This window comes from Balaenoptera physalus (assembly GCF_965194825.1).
Source record: "Balaenoptera physalus genome assembly, chromosome: 9".
NCBI classification, from domain to species: Eukaryota; Metazoa; Chordata; class Mammalia; order Artiodactyla; family Balaenopteridae; genus Balaenoptera; species Balaenoptera physalus.
In genome coordinates this window covers 22707789-22734080 of record NC_138888.1, presented here as the reverse complement: position 1 = coordinate 22734080, position 26292 = coordinate 22707789, and the positions used below count along the sequence as shown (strand labels likewise).

The 26292-nt window shown below is 35.1% G+C and overlaps 1 protein-coding gene and 2 long non-coding RNA genes across 7 annotated transcripts in view; 2 read left to right on the top strand and 1 right to left on the bottom strand.

Annotated features, from left to right (window-relative positions):
* Positions 1 to 26292, bottom strand: part of LOC309667006 — a 1642277-nt gene that overhangs the window by 1436274 nt on the left and 179711 nt on the right. The gene's annotated exons all lie outside the window — the stretch shown is intronic.
* VTA1 (vesicle trafficking 1) overlaps positions 1 to 26292 on the top strand; it is a 72593-nt gene that overhangs the window by 10641 nt on the left and 35660 nt on the right. For 3 of the 5 annotated variants that reach the window (XM_082474931.1, XM_082474928.1, XM_082474930.1), the window contains exons 2-4: positions 7599 to 7693; positions 10238 to 10365; positions 11008 to 11083. In XM_082474931.1, the coding sequence (XP_082331057.1) occupies positions 7599 to 7693; positions 10238 to 10365; positions 11008 to 11083 (299 nt within the window). Of the gene's footprint in view, positions 1 to 5643; positions 5703 to 7598; positions 7694 to 10237; positions 10366 to 11007; positions 11084 to 26292 lie in introns of all 5 variants that reach the window. The other 2 variants (XM_082474929.1, XM_082474932.1) reach the window with 2 other exon arrangements.
* LOC309667020 lies at positions 11090 to 26224 on the top strand. Its single transcript, XR_014267482.1, has 2 exons — positions 11090 to 17875; positions 17906 to 26224. It is a non-coding gene; the product is annotated as an uncharacterized lncRNA (long non-coding RNA).

Genomic DNA, 26292 nt, shown 5'->3' with positions numbered 1-26292 from the left:
TTTTTTATTTCAGATAGTATATTTTTCATCTCTGGATGGTCCATTTGTGTTCCTTTGTGTATGTTCTATTTCTCTCCTCATTTTATTCATGGTTTCCATTAAATATACTTTATAATAGTTCCCCAGTATTTTAATGTCATTGTCTGCTATTTCCATTATTTTGTCATTGTTTTATCTTATCTTATTGTTTTATCTTAGGTTCACATTCTTCTGCTATTTGCCATCATTAGTCATTCTTGATTGGTAGCAGGACAGAGTGAATTAAGTTCTTGAATGTCTGTTCTTGAAGGGATTTAATGCGACCAACAATTAAGTTAATTGCTGTTCAGTTAGATTCTTTTGTGCTTTATTTTGTTTGTTTTTAGCTTTGGGGAGCAGGTCTAAAGTAGTCTTTGCTTTAGGGACAGGTTAACCCTATCACTAAAGCATATCCCTTTGGGGGTCTCTACTGAATATTCTGGGTAAGCATCTGGGGCTCTCTCCACTCCTTTTGGTTGGAACTTGAATGCATCCCAGCCCTGTGTGTGCTCTGGGGACAATCCAGCTCACAGCTTCTGCTCATTCTTTGGCCGTGTGGAATTTTCTCCTTCACATGCACATGGTAGGGTTCTCCTGAGCCTCAAGTTTACCCCTATACAGATTTCTGGATTTCTTTTCTTCATAGCTTCATCCTCTTCAGAACTCTGCCCCTCAACTTACAGCTGCCTCAGTCTCCGTGAACTCCAGTCTGTTTTCTCAACTCAGCTAGAGGACTGTGCTCTGCTTTGGACTCCCCTCCTACTCCTTAGACTGGGATGTACCTCCAGGCAGAATGCTAGGCTGATATTGGTGTCACCTCATATGTTTCCTTTCTTCAGATGTCTTGGTCTTACCATGTTTGTTTCCATTGTCTGAAAACTTGTTTTGTATATTTTGTCTAGTTTTTTGGTTGTTTACAGTGAGATAGCAAATCTCACTACTCCATGTGGTCAGAATTAGAATCTGTGTTCTCATTTTAGTAATCAAATCATCACTTAGTGTTTGCTAAGTACCAGCACGGTCTTTTAGTAGGAATTTAGAAATAGCGAACTTTTTCTTAAAGCTACTGTATTATGACAGAAGCTCAAAAAAATTTGTTTAATGAAGGAATGAGTGAAGTAAATACCCTTTATTAATATATATTCATTCATACTTTGTTTTTATTCTTTGATTTGGAGGTCCATTCACAAAAGATAATACTAACCATATAGCAGGGATTTATAATATACTTATGAGTAGAGTAATATATTCAGTTCTATTTATTGGAATAAAATTTGCCTTTACACATCAGTGTATAGCATAATGATTCCTATTTGAGTGCTACATTAGTTTAACCTATTAACTCATCCCTCTTCACAATTGTTTTCATACACCTTTTGTGTGTTTATATCATGCATTTCATATTTTTAGATTTCTCATGTATAAGCAAGGGTGTGTTAGAATGTTAATGTTTAGATTTAATGTTCATACCTTCAGGATTAGTAAATGTTTGTCTCCTAAATGTTTCACATTAAAGTTAGGTTGGAAAGTATTTAATCCTTTTGCAAATATGCCTCATTACTCATCTTCAAATAATATTTATTCATAAAAATAAACACATTTCCTTGATGAAATAAATCAAATATATTTTCTTATACATGATTCTAGCTACATATTTATTCTGTTTCAGTAGGTAACTTTCCATGTTAGACATTAATTTTTCGTCGTACTGCTGCTGCTACAATGAATTACTTGTCCTGAACAGAGTTCTATATGAAAGTGATGCTTTTTTCCATCCATTATGAAAAAAGATCTTTTGGTGTATTTATTAATTTTCATAAGTAGGTTTAATGTCTTTTCATTTTTATTAATATTAGAAAGTGTATCTTGTGATACAACGTAAGAATTGTAAACCATGTAAGATATTCAAAAATGTAAAAGGCCAACTTTTATCCTAAATCTTTCCGGGTCTGAGATGGTTCTTTCCAGTCCTTCGATTAAAGGTGTTGCTTTATAATAATGTCTTTGTAATTGCAAAGACTGAATATGCATGTAAGCCAAGAAAAAAATGCGTGTAAGTGAAACCATTAAACTATGTTGTCATTACACTATATTTTGAGTATCAGCCATTTGTATTAAGGTTAACTTTTAAAGAACAAGAAGCTGACATTTGTTTATATTTGTGTTGTGAGGGAGATTGATGATGGTTGTGGTGATAGTGAATTGGGAATAATTTGATTTTTGCTTCAAAGGAGATACAGATAATCTTCATTTTTATTGTAAGCAACAGTAGAAGTAGTTAAGAGTAACAAATCAGAAACAGATTTGTACTTTCTACATAGGAATAAATCACTTTCGCTTGGTAGCAAGAAAGTGCCGATTAATTTTCTGCATGTTTGCTTAATGGGCTGTTACCTATGCTGGATAACCATTGATGCCCAAAGTTGGTCCACTAAGTAGCTAACTACACTCCATAGATGGTAGGATTCATATATTGTTCACTACTTTGATAAAGTAAGGAGAAAGACCTCCTAGGGAAATCAAACTGTCAGTACTGTATTTCCTCACATTATTGTGTTATTGTGTTGACTAATAGTATATATAGATAGCAAGTAATTAACGTCTACTGAATTTTCTCTGTGTGTGTTTGGGTGAGGTTTTGTTTGAAAGATGTTTGAAAAAGTCATTTGAGAGATTGGGAAGATAAGGAAATCAGTCTTACACAATTAATATAAAATGTCTTCAGAGAATGGAGAAAACAGGAGAGAAGATGGTAAACAAAATAGAGAACTTTAATATTTTCAAACCAAATGTTTCACATAGGATGCAAAATGTCGGCACATCATAAAAATTTTAAACAACTGTAGCTTATGCTCAGTTTATAGTGATGGAAAGTGTATTTTACTTTGGTCGAATAAATAATACTGAAATATTCAATTATAAAAAAAGGTATTAAGCTCATTTGAGGTTGATAATTATGGTATTTATAGTGATGCTGATCTGCCAGTGGTCTCTGTTGCTAGTATGTAGGCATAGGGAGAGAGGATAGTTGGGCTTATATATGAGTGTGCTTTTGCCAGAGGAATGTAATAAAAAGATTCAGGGATAGGAGATAGGACAATAAAGTTCAAGAAAAATCTATCATAAAATCAAAGCTGGTTGCAGAGGGAAGTTAAAGGAGAAAAGACTGGTTGTAATGAAGAAGTAGGGCAACACCAGTGAACTGGAAGCCTGTTGTAACAAGCAGAGATTAAAATTGGAAGAAAAGGAATTATGCTTAGAGTGAGTGCTTGATATACTGATATTGACAGTACAGCAGTTTGAGATGGTAATTTAGTTATGGGGTGACTGGCATGTAAAGGAGAGTACGTACAGTTATTGGAGATCATTGTTGATAAGAATTGAGAACACAGCACTGTGTATGCATAAGAAATAGATTTGCTTTTTTATCACAGAAAATTCAAAATTAACAATTGCTAAGTAAAATAAGGATTTATTCCCTCATTTAAAGGAACGTCTGATGTTGGCAGTACCCAGTGCCAGTGTGCCAATTCCATGAAGTCATCAGGGACCCAAGCTCTTTCTAATTTCAAGTCTACAAACTAGCACGATTACCAAAGTCGCCTTGTGGTCCAAGATGTCTGCTAGAGTTTGTCATCCCATTTCTATTCTTGGCAGCAAGGAAGAGAAAGGGGAAGGAGTCAGTAAGGTCTTTCCCCTGCTGTCATTCCCCCTTTTATGGTCCAGAAGTCTCTCCCAACAATTTCTGGTTATATGATATTTGTCTTAGGTAATAACATGGCCATATCTTACTTTGAGGAATACTGGGAAATACACTGTTTTGGCTAGCTACGTTACAACTCCCTAATAATGTGTAGGGATCTAGTTTGTAAAGAACACGGGGAGAAAGGATGCAGGTAGACAGCTAGCAGTCTTTGCCAGAAGTGTTGATTATCCATGTGAACAGCGAAATTTTCAAGATGGTGGAAAGACAAGGAAAGACCCTGAGGTCCATGGGCAATTACAAGCATAACAATCCAATGGAAGAGAATTATGGATTATGGAGAATTATGGATGAGCCCTAGACCAGCGTATTTAGAAAACATTGAGAGAACACTGTAATAGTGGGATGCAAAGAGAAAACCAATCATACTTGCCAATTCTCTTTTTCAATTCTCTTACACACTGGAAGGAATGTAAGAGAATTAAAACTCATTACTTGAGAGGACTGCAAATAAAATGATTTTTTCAAGTGGCATTCAGGTATTAATTAAGACAAAGAGGAAGAAGGAATCTGAGGAGAGGTAGGGGAGTTTGCTGATTCTGAAACAGTAGTTCCAGGGAATATGGTAGAAGGAACAAGGCTGTGTGGAGAAAATACAGTTTACAGTTGAGAAGAGTAAGGATGCAGTGAGCAGTGATTCTTAACCTTTTGCTCACCTACCCACGAGTTAAAAATAATTAAACACAAATCTCCAATATTATGTAATTATTTATAAATAACTTTTCTGTATTGATGTACTAATACTATATATGTATTATAAAAATACTATATGTGTTATAAAAGATATGTAAAAATAGGAACTTATAAAGAATGAGATAGACGTATCAATAGAAATGCTGATATCTTCCTCCCCACACTCCTGCCAATCCCTGGGATCTTATAGGTCTCAAAGGCTGCAGCCTCAGTATAGCTTAAGGTGGGGACTCTTAGGGGAAATAGGAGCAACCTAGCACAGAGTTGATCCCTACACTCAACTAAAAGCCTTCCCCTTAAAAATAAGAGCAAGAACACTTAAAATTCTTCAGAAAAAAATTTGTAATACCATAAGACATAGTAAGATTAAATTTGGAGGAAGAAAAAGCATATTATCAGTTATAGGTATTATCATGTGAGATGACATTTAATCTGTGATCTCAGTGAAATCAAATAGCCAAGACATATAAAAAGCAAAAACATATTAAGGAACCACAGATCATTAGAGAAAGAAAGGATTATTTATTGAGTGTATTTGAGACAGATGCCAGTAACTGAGGTGGATGCATGTTATTAAAAGTTAAATTCAAAAAGGAATTTAACTGGAAAAATCATAACTGAATATCCAGTTTCTTAGAGATAAAAGAGCTTTCCAAGCTTAGAATTGATCGGGGGAAAAAATCGCTTTGGGTACATAAATATTTTAAGCTTCTGTGTTTTAAAACAATATTCAAAAATTGAAAGATGGCACAATATTTGCAGCCAATATGTTTATTTTCCAAAGAGCTCATGTGATGCACTTTTAATTTAAAAAAAAAAAAAAATGCAACAAAAATGCTGGAAAAAAAGACCAGAACAGCTCACAGAGAGGAGGTGTTGGGGAGTTCAGTCACAATTACAACAAAAGCTGACTGAAACAGGTGCAGAGCTTGAACAACTCAAGAGATAGGACTGGTTCGAAGAGGGGCGGGTGTTCAGCCATGCTTCAAAAGGCGTGGAGTGGGGAGAGGTGATTAGAACCTGGTACTCAAATGGGTAAACGACCTGGACATGTTGTTAAATATGACTGGTTAAAAGAAAGAGAAAAAGACAAAATTTAGTCACACTTGTGATTAAAGCGATGGATAATAAGTGCTTTTTTTGCTTCTCAGAATTTTTTTTTTTGTCAGAGTGATATCCAGTGCTGGTTACTGTGCAGTGAAAATGAAAGCATCACACTTTTTACACTGTAAGTCGGTGTAAATCTATACAGCACTTTTAGAACTCCATTTTTTTCCTCTCATTAATACCTAGATGGGTCAAACCCTTAAATTTGATACAGAAATAAATGCGTTAATTAATTAAGCTTAAAGCTCTGTAACATGAGTTAGCTCTAAAAGCCTAAGCCTTCAAAAGTAGTTCCCTCAGATACAGCTATTGAAATTAAAAATACATGCAGAATACATAACTGTATTATTTGTATATTAATGCATCTTTAAAGAAGATATGATTGGGTTGACATAATTGAATTGGAAATCCTGAGAGTAGCTAACATACCAAGCCATGTTCTAAAGCTGCAGTAAGTAAAGCAATGATAGACCAGTAGACTAACAAATAACAAAGCAAGATAGACAATATAAAGAATTAGGCCCTTTTATCCTATGAAAGCTTAATATATGATAATGAATGATAAAAGTGGCATTTAAATCAGTGGGGCAGAATGCGCTATTCTTTCATTCATGTATTTGTCTATTCAGAAAATGTTTATCGAAGGCCAGGCACTATCCCAGATGCCAGGGATACATCAAACCAAGTAGACTACAATCGCCATTTTCATGGAGTTTAAGTTGGAGTTGTAGTAGAATCAGAGGATAAAAAGATTGAAGATGATTACCTGCTGAGGAGAAAATAAAGCAGAGAAGGAGGATAGTGTTCACAAGATTCCATTTGGTGGGGGAAACATGATATCCCTCCTTCCTACTGTATAAAGGACTGCCACACGGCAATTTGTTAAAAAGCAAACAACCCAACAGAAAATTTGGCAGATTTTTTCCTTTTATTTTGATAGCTATTCCTAATTCATAAAGGAGGATATAGAGCTATCCAGTAAATCTCTAATACCTTTTGAGTAGTGAAAATGCAAAATCAAAGTGAGATAACACAGTTCTGACATTGATAAGTCTAATATCAATTTTTAATTTAATATCAATTTTTTGTGAGTTTAGGAGAAATGGGTGCTTGCATGTGTTATAGATATAACTGCATAGTGGTAATTCGTTTTGGAAGACAGTTTTAAGAGTAGCTCTTAAAGTGAGAAAGGTACTACATATACTATGAGCCAGCAATTCTCATTCTTGGTATCTCCCTCAGGGAACTCTTGAATGTATGCTCAAGAAGGTCTGGTAGCGCAACATGTTTGGTAATGATGAAAATCTGAGAACTACCCAAATGTGCTTTAGTTTGATGTGGCCATAGTGTGGAGCACTGTAGTGCTACACAGATCTCCTGAGCATATTGTTGAATGTAAGAGGTGAATTATAGGCAGTGTATGTACATACCAGTGGTAGCAACAATTACCACCAAACTTTACAGCTCTTATCACTGGGAAAGCTATTTAGGATTGTGGTAGCAGAGAGGTTTTTAGCTTCAGCCTTATCTCTAATATTTCTGTTTTTTTAAAGAGATGGTATACTTATTTGTATATATAAAAATGACCAAAACAATTCTCCCTGTTAGCCTCAGCTCGAGTGGCATTTCCCACTGTCCCAGCCCATATTGTGTATTTTATCAGTATTACTTATCTCGCCCTTGGCAAGTGCTCCTGTACACGTGGTTGTTTTTCTGAATGCCCTCACTTACCTATTAAATTGCAGGTCCCTTTGACAGCTTAGGACCTAGTCCTTTTATTTTTTAAACATAATGCCAAAAGAGAAGGCCTTACTTCATAAAAATTTGTTATCATCATCATTCATCTTGCATTCTTTGGATAATATTTTTGTGTTCTTTATATTTGTGAATAAGAGCCATAGTAAATCAAAGTTTTATTTTATTTCTAAATTCACTTAAATTTTGAATTATTAATTAGACAAAACATATTTTAAACATTCAGTCCTGGAAATTGTTCAAATCGTATTTTTCTTTGTAGGTCGTTTGTATGCGATGCAAACGGGAATGAAGATTGATAGTAAAACTCCTGAATGTCGTAAATTTTTATCAAAGCTAATGGATCAGTTAGAAGCTGTAAGTTGAACACTGAAAATTTATTTTCTGATTAATGTTTAAAATGCCGTTTTATTTCATTTGTGTGTGTGTTGTCATTTTAGTTCTTCCTGTTGGCAGCAATCAGCAACGTCATAGCTGAGGAAAAATAAGACACTTTTTTTTTTTCATTTACGTCATACTGCTTAGGGAGTTGTAAGTAGGTGTAAGTCGGTTTCAATATCTTTACATATACATTATATCTTGTCCCAGGTTATTGTAGATGATCTTTGAGTCATTCTTTCGTAAGTGACAAACCCTTTCTAACCTTCCTTCATGCAGTCACACGGATGATTGATTTGGGAATTCTTAAATGGCTCTTGTAATAATGAAATCGGGGACTTCCTTGGTGGTCCAGTGGTTAAGACTTTGCACTTCCACTGCAGGGGGTGCATGTTCGATCCCTGGTTGGGGAACTGCGATCCCACATGCCATGAGGCATGGCAAAAAAAAAAAAGAAACGGGCTATTTATTTAGTGAAAAGGACCATGAAGGAAGTTGCCTATTGTTTCTTCCTCCTACTCTTGGTCCCATAACAAGATACTCTTATGGTCTAGGCATTTTCCTCTGCTAGCAGAAATGTGGTAGGTGACTAATAAGTCATCTTGAACTATGATGGAACTTCACAGGTTATGTAGAAGCACGAATCCAGGGAAAATTGAAGGATTTGATTGGATGTCAATGCATCAGGAAGGCAGTGTTAAACCATAGTAACCTTACTTAGTAATCAGGGCTCCACCCTGTGCCTCCCGTGCCCAGCCATCCCAGTGTCTTTTTTAACAATGTCAAGGTTTACTTCTCATTAATGCATCTCCTCCAAGGCAGTTATATTCATAGCTGTGGCTTACTTTTTATTTGCTTGTTTAGTTATGTGACCTGCTCAAGAGAATTAGAAACCTAAATATTTATTTGATCAGTTGCATTATTTTGTTTGGAGAAACAAAATTCAGACATATTAAAAATCAATACACTTATACCAGTCAGCCCAGAACTTTTTTTAAATGTTGAAAGTTATTCAGATCAAAGCCTACTTGTATTAAGCAGCCATGGGCAGTAGTGTTCTCTCTAACTTTGTATGGGTGCCTGGCCTTCTGACCCGGAATCCTGTCATCTGCTACTATTAACCATCCAAGGTAGCCTGGTGGCACCACTGATGACAACTCAGCTGCCCTTGGACCTGTCTGGCCTTCTGCTTCTAACACTGCTTCTGTGGATGCAGGAAAAATTTGAGTACTCTTCTTTTGGAGGGTGGGGTTAAGAGGTGGGAGGAAGAATGTGTCTGACACGTAGCAATACATTTGTACAATACCGTCTCTTACAGACATTTTATATAGAATATATCTCTTTATTAATTTTACAGCTTAACAATAATAGCTAAAATAACAATAGTTTATGGATAAGACAAAACTCAAACAGTTCTTTATAATACTCAGAATGTAAAATCACATTTATAAAGAGACTTACCAGGAATTTATTATTTAATCTACATTAAATAACAAGGAATTTCATTCCATGGTGAGAACATATCTGCTTGTGCTATAATGTTTATATTTATAGTTGGAACACTTCAAGTATATTATGTTTTTGCTGCCAGATATTTTATGCTGAAGGTGAGATGAAATGACATGCTCCCACTAAATTTTTCTAGAAATAAATTGCCTACAATTAAATCATTTCACAGTGTGGATACAGTAAACCAGTGTTATATGTGGGGCTTTTTTTCTGTTTTTGTTCAGGATAAGCATGCCCAGACGTCCTTAAATTCCAGTATTCAATCTCTTCTGGGCCTTAATTATGAGAATATGTACTTTGCTGATTTTATGAAAAATCCTCTTGCTTTTTTCTAAATTTAGTTTGTTATTTTACAATGTTCTTTGAAAAAAGCAATTTTTAAACAGTAGTGTGGTACTCAGATCTAATATTCCAGAAGGTCATTTTACTCCAGTATGACAGTCTGAGTAAAATGTAGGAATTTAGTTTGTTGTTTTTAAAATACTTTAAATTATTGTATGTGTAGGAAAGGGATGTACTGACTGGAAATTTACATGGTTGTAAATTGTGTTGATTTGAGGTATATATTTGTCTAAATTTTTAAAACTTCCGTAATCCTATTCTAAGTTTGTTTTCTTATACCTTACTTAGAATTAGATCTCTAATGCAATGTGCTCTGAGAGATACTTTTTTAGGATATAATGATCCTTCTCATTGTATTTTTCTATATTTGATAGAAGAAATTGAAATAGGAATAAATTAAAAATTTAAATTATGTATGGTTAGGAAAGAATTTCTTAATTCCATTTTTAGGATACTTGTTAGTACATTTGAAATATTTGATGCTTTACATAGATAGTTGGATGTTTTTTATTCTTGATTATTTTGATATTTAGAGCTAAATTATACTTTCACGTTATCATGAGTGTCTTCAAAATTTTGTGAACATTAGATTTGATTATTGGGAATTTTTATACTTAAGTATACACTTCTGTGAGCCCAGAATCATAAGTTCTGTATCTCATTTTATTTTAGCTTAAGAAACAGTTGGGTGATAATGAAGCTGTTACTCAAGAAATAGTTGGTTCTGCCCATTTGGAGAATTATGCTTTGAAAATGTTTTTGTATGCAGATAATGAAGATCGTGCTGGGCGATTTCACAAGTAAGTAAAGATAGATAAAATAAAAATTATAAGTTTAGTTACTGTATAACCAGAATTTATCCAGTTTTCTCTTGATTACTCTCAGACTTCCTGATTAATGATTTAGATTTTTTTTTTTTGAATCTCAGAATGAGTTTGGGTTACAAGAGTAATCCTGGCTTTTTAAAGAAAATGGCTAAACGAAGAATACCCAGGGCAGATTCATTTTCTTAGTAAATATACCCTAACTAGCCATTTAGTAAAATCTGTGTTGATTTTAGCCAAAAACAGCCTGGTCCAATGATACTGATTTTAAAAATTCCCACCCCTACCGATTCAAGTGATTTGTCATTATTATGATAATACTTAAATACAAAGAAATACACATGGCTTGATATGGATTCAGATAGTACTGTCATTACATTTTCTAAAATCAAAAGCATACTATGAAACCTTGTAGTATGGTCACCTGTTGTATGTGTTGTAACTTCCTCCTAATAACAGATTACAGAAGGCGCTCCATTGTGTTCTTGAAATCTGATTTTATTTAAAACATTAATTTCAGAGTGCTTTTATAAACATTGGAAGTTTTTGTCTTGTAGCTACAAGACTGATTCTTACATTTTTCATTTGAATTAGATGAACTTTTCTTTTCTCTTCCAGAAACATGATCAAGTCCTTCTATACTGCAAGTCTTTTAATAGATGTCATAACAGTGTTTGGAGAACTCACTGATGAAGTGAGTGTACATTCTTTATTGTCTTATTGGCTGGAGATCAGTATGGTTGCTTTTTATTAGTTTTATTATTACATTGTTTATTTAGAGCAGCATGTCCATCAGAAATGTAGTATAAGCAAAACGTGTAATTTTAAATTGTCTACTAGCCACATTTTAAAAAGTGAAAACAAAAGATGGAATTATTTTTAACAATAAATGTTATTTTTTGTAGTAAGTTCTTTAAATCCAGGATGTATTTTATACTTTAGTGAGTACATAGCTACTGTACTGGTCTCTGAACCCCAGGTTCAGAGTTTGATTTTATTAAGTGTTTAAATATTACAGATCCTGGATGCTGTTAAATTTCTGTACTGTTATTTGGTAAACATTACTGGAGGCAGAGACTTTTTAGTGCTGTTTTTTTCCTATTTTGTTTCTAGCCAGGAATATTATTGTTAAAGATTTGTCTCTATTGTAAAATACATATAGAACTTGACATTTTACAAGATACTTCCTATCCATTTTATCAGTTTGTTTCTCATAAGCACTCTAAGATAAGTAGAGCACATATTCATTTTATATATGAGCAAACTGAGGCTAAGTGACAAACTTGTTGCCGTGAGTTCAGTGTTGTTTTCACTGTAGCAGGCTTTACCATTGACGTGGAAAATTTGTTTTCTGAGACAGGAGATATTAATCTAGAAAGAGAACAAAAGAGAGAGAGAGAGGAAGGAAGGGAGGGAGGGAATGAGGGAGGGAGGAACGGAGGAGAAAAGAGAGTTACAAATGAGACTGATAGAGGCATGTCATATTAGTGATTTGAAATCTATGAAGAACATTGCTTTCTATGAAATGATTTTTTCAAAATGGTGAGCAACTCAGTGTATCGTTCCAAACAAAACAAAGTACAGTCTATCTATGAGATATTTTACATGTTCATAAAACAGTGCATCAAAACTGTGCAATAAATGCTTGGTTTATATGTAAAATGTAGTTAAGCTCTAGGCCTGATGATCATAAGCTGAGTTTTTGAGTTGGCAGAGATGTGCAGAACATTTCAAAATTGTGCCGAATGAGGGACACTTTTTTATTGTGTGTGACTGTCCCTTTTCTTTCAAAACATCAAGCATCCTGGCTCTTGCCCACACAGCATTCCCCAGTCAGATGACTAGAAACCACCAACAGATATTTCCAAACACCCGCTAGGGTATAGGGAAATGCCCATTGAGAGCCACTGCTGTTAACTTTTCTTGAAATAGAGAAATATAAGAGAAAACTGAGGCCTGGAGTGTGAAAACCACAAATGCGTCTCACTTTTTTGCATTTTAGAGACCCTTTGGATCCACTGTTTAGCTCCCTTTCTACTCCTGTCTCCTGTTACTACTGATCTGGATTTTTTTTCCTGTTTTACTAGTATGGGGCTCTATACTAAATAGGGCATACAGAGGACATAGAGGTGATTTAAGCATGACATTATGGAAAGCTGTAGATAGGTAGTAGGGTTTTGGTGAGTACCACGTGGCTGAAGGAGAATAATGAGACCAGATTAGAAAAGTAAGTCATAAGCCAGATCAGACAGATGATAAAAGGCCTGGCATCTTCAATTAGGGGATTTATTGAATAAAGAATTATACTTTGGGGTGCTTGGTATGATAAGACTCTATAGAATGAACTGGGGTAGGAAAGAACTACAAGTCATTTGGCAAAAGAACTAGTTAATGATTACTGTGGAACTTCGTACAAAATGGGTTGTCGTTGACCTGAGGAAAAATAATATGTTTAGACTTATATTTTAAAGTGTGAGGTGCAGGTATAGCATCCAAAAATAAATCACCACAAGACTCTCGGAAATAAAAAGACAAGAAATATTCAAAATAGAGATGAAAGTTCAAGTTAGGAGATTAGACAAACCCTCAGGTAAGAAGATAGTTTTGAAAGAGAGAGAAGATGGTCAGGTAAACATCCTGATAAACACCTGTATTTAAAAGGCTAGAGGAAGAAGTGAATAAAGAAACACAATTAGAGAAGTCGATAGAAATGTAAGATATTAGAAGAGAAGGTCATGATAAGGCACAGTAGCAGATCAGTTTGCCAGACACTTCTGAGATGGCTTTTCTTGCCTCTCCTACTTCTTACTTAGAGGAGCTCCTTTTGCCCACGTATCTCAGACGCAAGCACACAGTTCTTTGAAGTTATAACTGCTAACAGTGGGGAACCCAGATAAAAGGTAAAGTAATAGATACAGGAAAAAGAACAAAATGTCCAGAAGTCTTAAGTGAGTAATGTAGGTTTTGTTTTGTTTTTGCTTTTGTTTTTGTTTTACTTAAGGGACACATAAATACCTCCACACATAATTAGCATGTAATTCATCTGCATTTCAGAAGGAAAAAACATCTAAGTTTACATATAGGTATCCTTAACAAAGAACAGCTTTCTTAGTTATTTGAACATAGTAGCTAAGGCAAGGACTCTTAATGGGACAAATGAGAGGGCTTCAAAAGGAGCTGGGGAAGAGATGTTTAGATACTGAGGATAGTGAAGACTGCACGTAGCCCAAGAGTGAAAGGAACATTTTCCCAAAATGTTTACGCTCTTTTCTTTCCCTGTCTAATCACCCAACCTAAGTTTTTCTGCCTTGAATTGGGATTAAAGTAGGAAATAGCATCTGTGTTGGTGATTAAAGGATCCAGAGAGCAGGAGGGGTCTTAAATGGTATGGGAAAAAGAAATTAGGCATTGTAAGGCCAGCATGGAAAGGAAGTCCCTATAATTATTTGATTGGGCTGAGGTTTATTCTTTGGGCCTTTATGTAAATCCTGCATTTTAAATTAGAAAATGTATGTACACACATTTAATGTGTAATTATATGTGGGTGCTCTTCACTAACTTACATATGTTTGTTATAACATGCAAAGTTTATACATCCAGTGAAAGTTGTATATATCAAAAGTTATAATTTGTTGGGCATACAATGCTGACATTTCTCATATCCATTATTAAACAGTGATCTTATCCTTATAGGACTAGTGAACTGGTTTTTGGCCACGAACTAAGGTTGACTAAATAAAGGCAGCCGACAAGGAAAGTGAAATATTGGCAAGATTGTCCATACACCAATAACATAATCCCCCAGCCAGCCAGTTTGATCAGCCTAGTTTCAAATTCTGTTTTCCCTTACTTTTAATGTTGGTTTTTTGTTCCATCATTTTCCATTTCTAGAAGTGGCATCTTCATCATTATCACTGAGATACAGGTTTTTCAGAATAATGATTTAAAATGTCATAACTTTAAATAATGCTCCACTTGAGTGGAATAGGGAGGAATACACTCTAGCTGTGACTTTCACAGCTCCTACCAAAACAGATAAGCAAAGTAGCCATCGGCATCAACCCTCTCTGGTAGGTCCTCATTGTTGTCTGAGGAAATCTCAGGCTTGTATTTATTTACTTGTGATTTAAGCACTCTATGCCTAAAACAAGACACAAACTAGCAGAACATTTCTTATTTCACAATAACTACTAAAAACATGACATGTTTTAAAAGCTGGGTATAACTGGTTACTCAAAGCATTGTAACTCATTCCCTCCTTTCCACTTTCACTTTAGTTTCATCCTATACTTTGAAAACACTAGCAGAGACAAAGACAGGAAACAGAAAGGTGGGAAAAGAATAAGTTTAAGGATTTCAGGTAGGCAGATTTTTTTTTTTTTAATATATGCTCCTGTAGGTGTATTTCAGGAATTGCTATTTCTTATTTGTTCATTTATAAAGGAAATGTGGTGGTGTTATTACCTGCATAGTATCCCATAGCTTTTTAATAAAGCTGGAACTTTCTTCAAAAAGAGTTGTTTCCCTTGCTTCTCAAAGAATGCTGTTTGAGAAACATTAAAGTCTATAATAACAGAAAATGAGGAAGGGAAAGGCATTATAATTATCTTGTAGTTTTTATTTGTGTATTTTAAAATTATCTTTTAATTTTATCATCTTTATAATCAAGATAATGGGTTTTTTTTAATTATATTTTTTAAAGTTTAAAAAATGGTGTGTTTTTTCCGTATCAGTTCTGAAAATTTATTTAAAAGAACAGTGACAGTGGTTGTCAGATCCAAGCCTAAACTCCAAACCAAGAGGTCATTTTACCTCTCAGGACTTGGTTTTTCTTCTGTAAAATGGGAAGCCTGGTTGAGCAGATCTCTGAGGTCCTTTGCAGCTCTACCAGTGTATGATTATATGTTCCAAGCATGCAAGAAGAGATGGGAAAAGGAGAATAAAATGCAAAGATGAAAAAGCAGACAAAAAAAGAAAAGGAGAGAAGCAAAAATAGTTTTAGATTAGAAGCTCCAAAAGGAGGGATGAAAAATTACCCATTTAAGTTATATAAACGATAACGAAAAGTAGAGCCACCAGAAATTATGACAGCAAAGAACTAATTTCTAGTAGGAAGAAAGGAGAAGAAACAGGACATGGCAATGTAGGGGTTGTCAGTGTAGGGAGGGAGCAAGACGAACATCTGGGGCCTTCTTATGGCATTTGTACGTAAAGATATTGAGTCTTCTAATTAAATTCCTTTTATTTAACATTCCAGCCTTTTTTTTTTTAAGGTCGTTGGTTCACAAGCTACGTTACTGCAGTTTACCTAATTAATTTTCCTATTTTAGGCTCTTTTACCCTGGAACCTATTCTCCTCTGTCATTGTTTTATTGAAGAACCTAACAGGGACTTTTCGTTTCCTGGCATTGCAAGTCCAGACGCCTTCTTATGCTACTTCTTACCAGTCCCGTTGTATGTTTGTCAGACTATTCTGCTTACCTCCCGCTCAGCTTTCACCGTTGTAAACTTTGGTTTTTTAGCCTGCTTTGTCTAAGTCTTACCTTCTCTTCGAGTCTTAGCTCCATTATTCTAGCCCTTATATGCATTTCTCCATTCTCTCAACTCATTTAGGATCTTAACTTTATGAGTGTTACACTATAAATGTATTGACTTAAGTTTTTTGTTTTTTGTAAATTATTTTTTTGGCTGTGTTGGGTCTTTGTTGCTGCACATGGGCGTTCTCTAGTTGTGGTGAGCGGGGGCTACTTTTCATTGCGGTGCGTGGGCTTCTCATTGCAGTGGCTTCTCTTGTTGTGGAACATGGGCTCTAGGCACACAGGCTTCAGTAGTTGCGGTGCATGGGCTCAATAGTTGCGGCGCGCATGCTCTAGGGCACAGGCTCAGTAGTTGTGGCACACGGGCTTAGTTGCTCCACGCCATGTGGGATCTTCCCAGACCAGGGATTGAACCTGTGTCTCCTTCATTGGCAGGCAGATTCTTAACCACTGCGCCACCAGGGAAGTCCCTGACTTAAGTTTTGTATATCGTATTTTGGAGTAGATTACACTGCAAGTCCTCAAAGGGGAGACTCTCATTCTACTCTTACATCTTCTCTGGCAGTAGCTGTAAATTTGCACATTGGGTAAAATCTCAGAGTAAAAACAGTAGCTGTTTAGTAGCTATTTAGCTATAGATATTTCAAAAGTTGCTATAGTTTAGCTTTTCATTTTTCAATCTATAGATGAAGATAATGTTCAGACTTGTTTACATGGAACTTCTTTCATAACTCATCTAAAATGTAATAGATCTCATTTTTCTTGGTCTATTTCCTGACATTTTTTCCTTTTAATTTCATGTCATTATTCATAGTTTGCAGTATTCACAGAAATTTTAAAAGTCTGTATTTTCTTTAGTCTTCAACTTAAAAAAAAATACTTTGTTGCTATTCTGTTTCTGAACACTCCTATCTGTTTAGTTATTTAACTCTTTTAACTGTGCTTTATATATACAATTCCATCTCAAAATTTGATTAAATTTGTTGTCATTGTAAACTTCTACCATTCCTATAACTGTCTTGGAATCAGTTTCCCAGTTTTAGGTATAGAGTTACCAGAAGTATATATTAAAATTTTTAATTTTGTATTTTAAAGCAAGTGATGTTCAAAATATAAATAAGTTATTTTTCTACTTTAACATCTTGTATTAACTACTTACGGCCAGTATTGATAGGCTTTCTTTTATCGTATTTTAGATTTATTTCACTTCTAGCAATGTTTGAGGAGCAGATACCATTTTGCCTTTATCTGTTGAGTTTCTGCTAATTTGGGGAGTCAAATGAATATGGCATGTTTTCCTGCCCTCACAAGGTTTGTGTTCCAACTTGGAAAGGGAAGCAGAATAACTGAGTATGATGATATATGGTGTAGTAATGACAAAATACAGTGACACGATCCAGTCCTACCATTTGCCTGGCACTGTGCTTAGACACTTTAGATATATCTTGTTTCACTTTCACAACCCTGAATTACAGTGAGAAAACAGAATCAGAAAATAAAAGTTCCTTGTCCCCAGATGCTATGGCCCAGAACAGTATTAACAAACTCTGTGTGATAAAGGTCCAGCATTTTTTTCTTCTTAATTTCCATTCTGTTGCAAACTGATTGTTTTGTAAAATATAAGTAATAATTAACTAGAAAAATAAAACCTTAAAAAGACATATAAAATACAAGCCTAATTTGCTATAAGTTTCCTAAATGCTCTCAATTTCTGTACTGTCTTGTCACAAAAGTGGTAAACAGTTTGCAGGCCAGCTCTGGTTCTGGGACCATATTTTGATTGGCACTGATCTACATCCCTCTATGGGAGCTCCCAGAGAATCCTGTTTGTATCTCAATCAGAGACTCTCCCTACTCGAAAAACAGGGCTGCAACATAACTGGAATAATAATGTACATGAATAGCTGTCTGCAAAGGAGGTAGTACATGAATAGCTGTCTGCAAAGGAGGTAGTACATGAATAGCTGTCTGCAAAGGAGGTAGTCTGTTTAAGGTATTCATTTGCACTGTAAGGTTCAGAATTAAGCAACATCTTCTTGCGAGCCTAGAAAACCATGGTAGATCAGGAGAAATGCATCTACTTACAAAACTGTGTTTTGTACATACACCATACCTTAAGTTTTCATGCTCTCACTGTACACTGAAGGTCTCATTCTTAGTAATTGTAATAATAAATAGAAAGATATGAGGGTAGTATTGTCTCTCTTATTAGAGTAGGAATTTCATGTATCTTGTATTCACTTCTGTATAATAATTGCCAAGAACAGTGTCTTGTACCTGATCTTCAAATAGTTGTAAATGAATGAAATATTTTTGTATGCAATGTTAGTATAATGTGGTTCAGAATACTGCAGGCATTGGCCTCAAAATCCCATATGCCACTTCATAACTGTGTGACTTTGGGTAAGTTATTTGACTTATGTAAGCCTGTTCCCACATCTGTAAGATGAAGAAAATTGTTACACCTACTTCTTCAAGGTGTCTTGGATTTTAAATGAGAAAATATATGTAAAGCCTTTAACAACGTACCTAGCATATAGTAAACGCTTAAAAATCATTAATTTTGCTTTTATTAGTTGATGGATAATGTTCTAATATTTAGAGAGGACATCCACATAAAATACATGAAAATTTTAATGGAAACTATCCTCATCTACTCAATCTTATATATTAAGATAAATTTATTCAGAAATAGGCATATTATGTATTATTACTACTATATTTGGAGGCCCAGCATGTACAATTGGAGTCCCAAAAAAGACACTAGAAAGAAAATGTTGAAGAAATAATGACCATAGATTTTCTAAATTGGGTGAAAAAAATAGTTATGGAGCCAAGAAGCTTAGTGAACCTCAAGTAAAATAAATACAAAGAAACCATACCTGAGAGCATTTACTGGTTGTGATAGTCCAACCAGTAAAGTTCAGTGATGGAAGAGGAAATCTTGAAGGAGCTGTCTTGGGAGATGACACATTACGCACAAGGTAACAATGCTTTGAAGGATGGGTGGCTTCTCATTTTTTAAAAAAGTTGTGGCAAGAAGATAATGAAATTGGCATATTTAAAGTACTGAAAGAAAAAGGAAACAAGCAAAAGAACCTGACAGCTCAGACTTCTATGTAGAGCAAAGCTACCCTTCAAATAATGAAGGTAAAATAAAAGACATTTTTAGATAAATTAGTTCATTACTAGCAGATCTGCACTAAAGTTCTAAAGAACTAAAGAACAGCAGAAAGGAGGTTTTTCAAGCTGAAAGAAAATGATACCAGATGACAACTTGGATTTATAGGAAGGAATAAAGTACACTGATACAGTGTATAAGTAAATACATTAAAAACTATATATTTCCTCTTTTATTCGTTTCTTTAAAAAAATATATATGCCATTTAAGTAAAACTTATTGTAACTATACATATATATTTGGTAATCCACCCCCCAAAAAGGCAGGGAAAGGGAACAGAGGGAAACAGAAGCAGATAGGACTAATATAAAACAAATAGCAAAGTTTAGGCCTACATACAGCTGTATCAGTACATACTATAAATGTAAATGGAGTAACACTCCAATTTAAAAGTAGAAAGCAAGTCCTAACTGTATACTATTTATAAGAGACATCCTTTAAATACAGAGACACAGATATTTTGAAAATGAAAGGATGAAAAAATATTCAGTGCAAATACTAAGTTAGCAAAATCTGAGGTGGCCATATTAATATTAGATAAAGTAAACTTTAAGGTGATGTTTTACCAGAGGTAAAATGGGACATTTTGTTATCAAGAAGATATTACAGTTCATTAAGAAGATATCACAGTTATAAATGTCTATGTACCTAATAGCAGTTTTAAACTTTATGAAACAAAATGTGATAAAAATAAAAGAAAATATAGAAAAAAAGTCATAATTGTGGTTGGAGATTTTAACACCCCCCTCTCAGTCATTGGTAGGATAAATAGTTCAAAAGCAGTAAAATTATCTAAAATGAATAAAGACTGCCCACATCAAATATTGGCTAGAATGTGTGAAAACAAGAGCTTTCGTACATTGCTTGGTGAAAATGTTAGATGTCATAACCACTTTGGGAAAAGATTTGGCAGATTTTTATAAAGTTAAACATACACCTACCTTTTTACCCAGCAATTCCTTGGTGTTTATCCAAGAGAAATGAAAACATATGTCCAGAAAAGACTTGTTCAGGAGTGCTCATAGGAACTTTATTCATGATATCCCAAAGCTGTGTAAACAACCCAGATGTCCACCAGCAGAGGAACTGATAAATAAATTGTGCTGTTACTAAGGTATAAAAAGAGGCTACTGATCTACCCTAAAACATGGATCAATTTTGTAGACATTATGTTGAGCAAAAAAGGACCCAAAAGAATACAAACTGTATGATTCCCTTCATATAAAGTACTACAATAGACAACTTGATTCTAGTGAAGAAAATTAGGAGTTTTTTGGTGTATGGCAAGGGGAAATTGATCCGGAAAGGGATATAAAGGAGCTTCCTGGGGAACTAGAAATGTTGTATTTTGATAGGAGTATGTTTTACACAGGTAGATCTTTTTGTCAAAACTCAAACTATACACTTAAGATTTATACATCTCAAGGTATATCAGTTTTACTGCAAAAAAAAGTTAAATGTTGAACTATTGTTTGTAGGTTTGCTTTTTCTTGATGGTATTGAGTTGGCAATTCTAAAACTTGTGACTCTATATTCGAGGATTGTGCAAATGAGTAAATATATTGAGGGAGCCAGATTTCTCACTTCTGGGGAAAGAAGTTACAGTGGGGGATGGGCGAAGACTAGATTGTAGTATAGTGTTGGATTGGAGTTGGAGATGTCCATATTAACTCATGCTTTTAAATATACAAATAAGGCAAAATAGATATATTTCTATAAACAGTATGTATGTATACTATAAATGTGTGCATATACAGTATATGCATGTATTTGTATATACAGCATATATACATAGGTGTGTGTACACATGCACATAAAACATAGTTCCTATATCTCTGTACTGAAAGAACCTAGAAGCAATGATGCATCAATAACAGTGAGCACCTCTAGTGCCTGATTTTGTGTTCTAAATACCCTTCATCTATAAAAGGAACCAGGACTCTTATAGAAAGGACTGAATCTAGGGCTGGGTAAGTGAAAGTACTAAATGAAGCTGGACCTTCTTACTGTGCCAGAAAGTAAAGAAATGGTTCACATAATCACAGGAACATGTCAGAAGGATCCAGAAGCCAACTTGAAAGGGTTCCCACTGTCGGCATCAGGGACAATTTGACTATCGAAATATGAATGATATTAATAGGTAATGCATTGAATAAAATAAGAATTCATTGGTCCCTACTGAAACATACATGGAATAAATAAATGAATGAATAAATAAATAATGGAAGGACAGAGAAAGCTCCTTACAGTAGCGTTCTAACTAATAAATAGAGAAATGACGATAAAGTTAGAAATAATTAATGGGATTTAAAACTAGAGGGTAGAAAATTTAGTGATGAGCAGGATATTTATATTAGTCTCTAAATGTCTCCCCTCAGATTGCTTATTAATTTTAAAGGGGAAAATAGTAAGCCAGTAATGGAAAAACCTGTCTGACACCACTTTAACCAAGTCGTCAAACCTAACACAATCAATATTGGGACCAGCTGATATTATGTGGCTCCTAATAAGATGAAGGGAGAAAGGCAAATATCACTTCAGTGCAAATCCTGTGGAAAATGCATAATCTGAACCTAATCATGAGGAAATATCAGATAAATCCAAACTGAAATGTCAAGGTCAAGAAACGCTAACAAAGGCTGTTCCAGATTAAGGGCTAAAAAGATAATGACAACTAAATAATGGATGCTTTTTAAGTTAAATAGACCCAGGGGAGGAACTACCAAGGACATCATTGGGCCAACTGACAGAATTTATTGGGACTGTGGATCAAACAGTATTCTTGTGTAAGTGTTAAATTTCCTGATTTTAATAACCGTTGTGTGTGAGATTGTCCTTGATCTTAGAAAATGATTAATGAAAGGGTAAGGGGGCAGAGTGACTTCCAACTTACTCTTAATTGGTACAGAAAAAAATGCAGTAAACATTTTGCATATTAATATGTGCATAGTAAGTCCATGCATATTTGAGTACATTGATAATACAAAATGTAAACAATTGGGTGATCTGAGTGAAAGATATCCTGTACTAGTTTTAAAACTTTTCTCCAAGCTTGATGAAATTATATAAAGTAAAGTTATTTCACAAAACTATATATATATATATATTTTTTTTTTTTTTCCCCCCCAAAAGATAGCATTGGCTTCTTTTCTTGCCCTGGTGGATTTTTTTTTTTTTAACATCTTTATTGGAGTATAATTGCTTTACAATGGTGTGTTAGTTTCTGCTTTATAACAAAGTGAATCAGTTATACATATACATATGTTCCCATATCTCTTCCCTCTTGCATCTCCCTCCCTCCCACCCTCCCTATCCCACCCCTCTAGGTGGTCACAGAGCACAGAGCTGATCTCCCTGTGCTATGCGATTGCTTCCCACTAGCTATCTATTTTACGTTTGGTAGTGTATATATGTCCATGCCACTCTCTCACTTTGTCCCATCTTACCCTTCCCCCTCCCCATATCCTCAAGTCCATTCTCTAGTTAATGTTCATACCTTCTTTGGATATCTTTCAGCTAATTGGAGTGTACCTTTCAAATATTATAAAAATAGAGTAAATTTAAGTATTTGTGTATTATAGTTAAGATTTTATGGTACAGTTTTACTCTCATTTTTAAAATTTGTTTTATAAAATTCTAGTTGCTTTGAAAAATACAAAGGTATAAAAATTTTGAATAAGTCTCCAGGAAATACATGTAATTTGTGATAACACTTTAATATTTGAATCATGATAGTAAGTTTGTTGAATATGTATTTTTAAAGTGTTTCTCATTGTGCTATGTCCAGTGTTCCTGGGAGTTATATAGAGCCCTTGTTGTTTGTGTAATATACTTGGGAGAATTGAGGGCCTAAGAGTATAAATGTGTTATCTGTGATGTTACCACCAACTTAGAGATTCTTATTTTCTTTTGTGTCGCTAACTACTTTGAAATGTTATGAAAGCTGTGGCTTCTCTCCCATGCATATGTGTATTGCTTTTTTTTCATATAATTCAGGGGGTTTCAAGGACACCCTTCACCCTATCCACTGACCCCTCCCTGCAAACTTAAGTGAAACTGTGTACTGAAGTTTAATGTTCACATTTATTCGTTAGCAAAAAGTGTTTCACTCCAGTTCAGTGTTTTTCTTAGTGCCGTTCTAGAACAGCCAGCTTCAGAATCATTTGTGGTACTCGATTTAAAAAAAAAAAAAATGGATTCCAGAATCTACTGTCCATTCATTCATTCACCAAATATTTGTTAATGTCTACTACATGCCAAACACTGTTCTAGGCAGTAGTAATACAACAGTAGATTAAATCCCTGCCCTCATGGTAATCACATTCCTCTGGTGAAGACAGACAATAATCAAATAAACACATAAAATGTATAGTATGTCATGATAAATATCATGGTAGGGATCCCATGGTTGGGATAGGAAGGTCAATTTAAATAAGGTATTTGGGGAATGTCTCACTGAGAAGGCAACATTTTAGCAAAACCCTGAAGAAGATAATGGAGTGAATCATACAGATGTTCCAGGAAGAGACAAGAGAAAGTGCAAAGGTTTGTGAACAGCACAGTTACCTGTTAAAGTTCAAGACATAGCAAGGAATACAACGTGGCTTAATCTAGAGTGAGGAAAGTGCTGGCAGGTGTTGGTGGGGAGGGGGAGCTCAAATAGAGTTGACAGGATTTGACTGCTATCTTTAAAGTGTTATTACTTGCATTATAATGGACAAGGGTGGAAATAGGGGCACCGTTAGTATATTATTAATAATCAAAGTGAGGGCAGTGGTGGCTCAGACCAGAAATTGCAATCGAAGACATGGTGAGAAACTGGATACATTTTGAATGTAGAACTGACAGAATTTAAGATTCATTGGTAGAATATGAGAGAAATAGAGGCCTCAAAAATGACTTCAGAGGTTGGGGCTTGAACAACTACAAGACATTTACTGACGTGGAGGAACGAATTGAGTAGCGGGAAGATCTGAAATCGGTTTTGAACTTTGGATGTTTTGAGCTATCAGATGTACAAGTGAAATGCTGAGTTGAATGTATACATCCTGAAGTTCAGAAGAGAGGTCTGAGCAGAGAATATGAATTTGGGAGTTGACTGCACAGTATTTAAAGCCATTAGACTGGAAGAGATCATCAACGTATAGTGTTGAAAACAAGACAAGAAGTCTAAGAACTGAAGTCTGTGGCACTCCCCACCCTGGAGATGAGAAAAAATCGCTATGAAGGTCTGAAAAGGAACACCCAGTGAGGCAAAACCAGAAGACCTTGATAACCAGGAAAGCAAGTGAAAAGGGGGTTGCAAGGAGGAGGGAGTACTCAACTTTCCATGTTAATGGGGACAAGTAAGATGACATCTAAGCTTTGGATTTAGCAAGAGAAGTAATCCTTAACCTTGACACAAGCAGTTGCAGTGCATGCTAGGGGTAAAAACCTGACTAGGATGGGTTCAAGAGGAAGAATTGGAGACAGCTAATATAAAGCATTCTCTAACACACCATTATAAAGCAATTATACTCCAATAAAGATGTTAAAAAAAAATAAAAAATAAATAAAGTATTCTCTTTCAAGGTGGCTTTTTGGTATGCTAGTGGAGAATGATTTATATCAGGTTTTCTATAATTTGGGCCAAGAATTTCTTTTTTTTCATGTGGACCATTTTTTTAAAGTCTTTATTGAATTTGTTACAATATTGCTTCTGTTTTATGTTTTGGTTTTTTGGCTGTGAGGCATGTGGGATCTTAGCTTCCCAACCAGGGATCAAACCTGCACCCCTGCATTGGAAGGTGAAGTCTTAACCACTGGATCACCAGGAAGTCCCAGGAATTTATTTTTTTGTTACACCCTAATATGATTCTTCCATGCACCAGGTTTGAGAACCCCTGTTTTAACGTATGATTGGTGTTTGCTGGCCAGTCATTCTTCAGTGTAGCAAGTGCAAATGATTTAAAAATTAAATGAAAATTCTTATTTAACCACTGCTGACTTAGTGGCTAAAATTTGCAGTTGTCAGTGACTCTCATCAGTCCAGTTACAAAACAGGAACATAGAGGCCAGGGACAAAAGTAAAAGTTCTTTTTGTAATTCCTATTTCCCAGAAAGGATGTCTAATCAGCCAAAAGAAGTTAAAAGATTTCAAAAATATTGACATCTTGAAATTCTTCTCTTCAAATATTGTTTAATATTTAGCATCCTTTATTTTAAAGAAAACAATGTAAAGGTGAATTAGTTTTGAGTTACAACTGCCAAAATCTGCTCAAAATACAGGCACCAGTTTCTAGGGGTGTCTTGGAAATAGTGTGGAATAAAAATCAAACTGTTGTGTTGACTTATCTGCTTTGGGGAAATTTTTTTCCATGTATTTATTAAAGTGAACCCATTTCAGGTTAGAGTAATGTTTTTTAAACTTCACATACTAATGAAGGAACCCAAGGTGTTTTAAATGTCTCTACACTGTTCATACTATGAAATTAGGAATGAAGGAACCTTCTAAAGTCATTACAATACGACTTACCCAATTAAGTCTTTAGACAATATTAAATTATTTCAGACCAAAGAAAATCTGTCTCATTTTTAAAAGACTTCAAAAGAAGGTAACTTAAACTTTCCTAAGCAATTTATTCATTTACTTTAAAAATGACTCTCTTTATATTTAAAGTACCATTTAAAAGCCCATTTTCTGGTTCTGAAGAACCTAGGAGCAGGACAGGAATAAAGACTTAGATGTAGAGAATGGACTTGAGGACACAGGGAGGGGGAAGGGTAAGCTGGGACGAAGTGGGAGAGTGGCATGGACATATATACACTACCAAATGTAAAGTAGATAGCTAGGGCTTCCCTGGTGGCGCAGTGGTTGAGAATCTGCCTGCCAATGCAGGGGACATGGGTTCAAGCCCTGGTCTGGGAAGATCCCACATGCCGCGGAGCAACTGGCCCCATGAGCCACAACTCCTGAGCCTGCGCGTCTGGAGCCTGTGCTCCGCAACAAGAGAGGCCACGACAGTGAGAGGCCCGCGCACCGCGATGAAGAGTGGCCCCCACTTGCCGCAACTAGAGAAAGCCCTCGCATAGAAACGAAGACCCAACAGAGCCAAAAATAAATATAAATAAATAAATAGGTAGATAGCTAGTGGGAGAAGCCGCATAGCACAGGGAGATCAGTTCAGTGCTTTGCGACCACCTAGA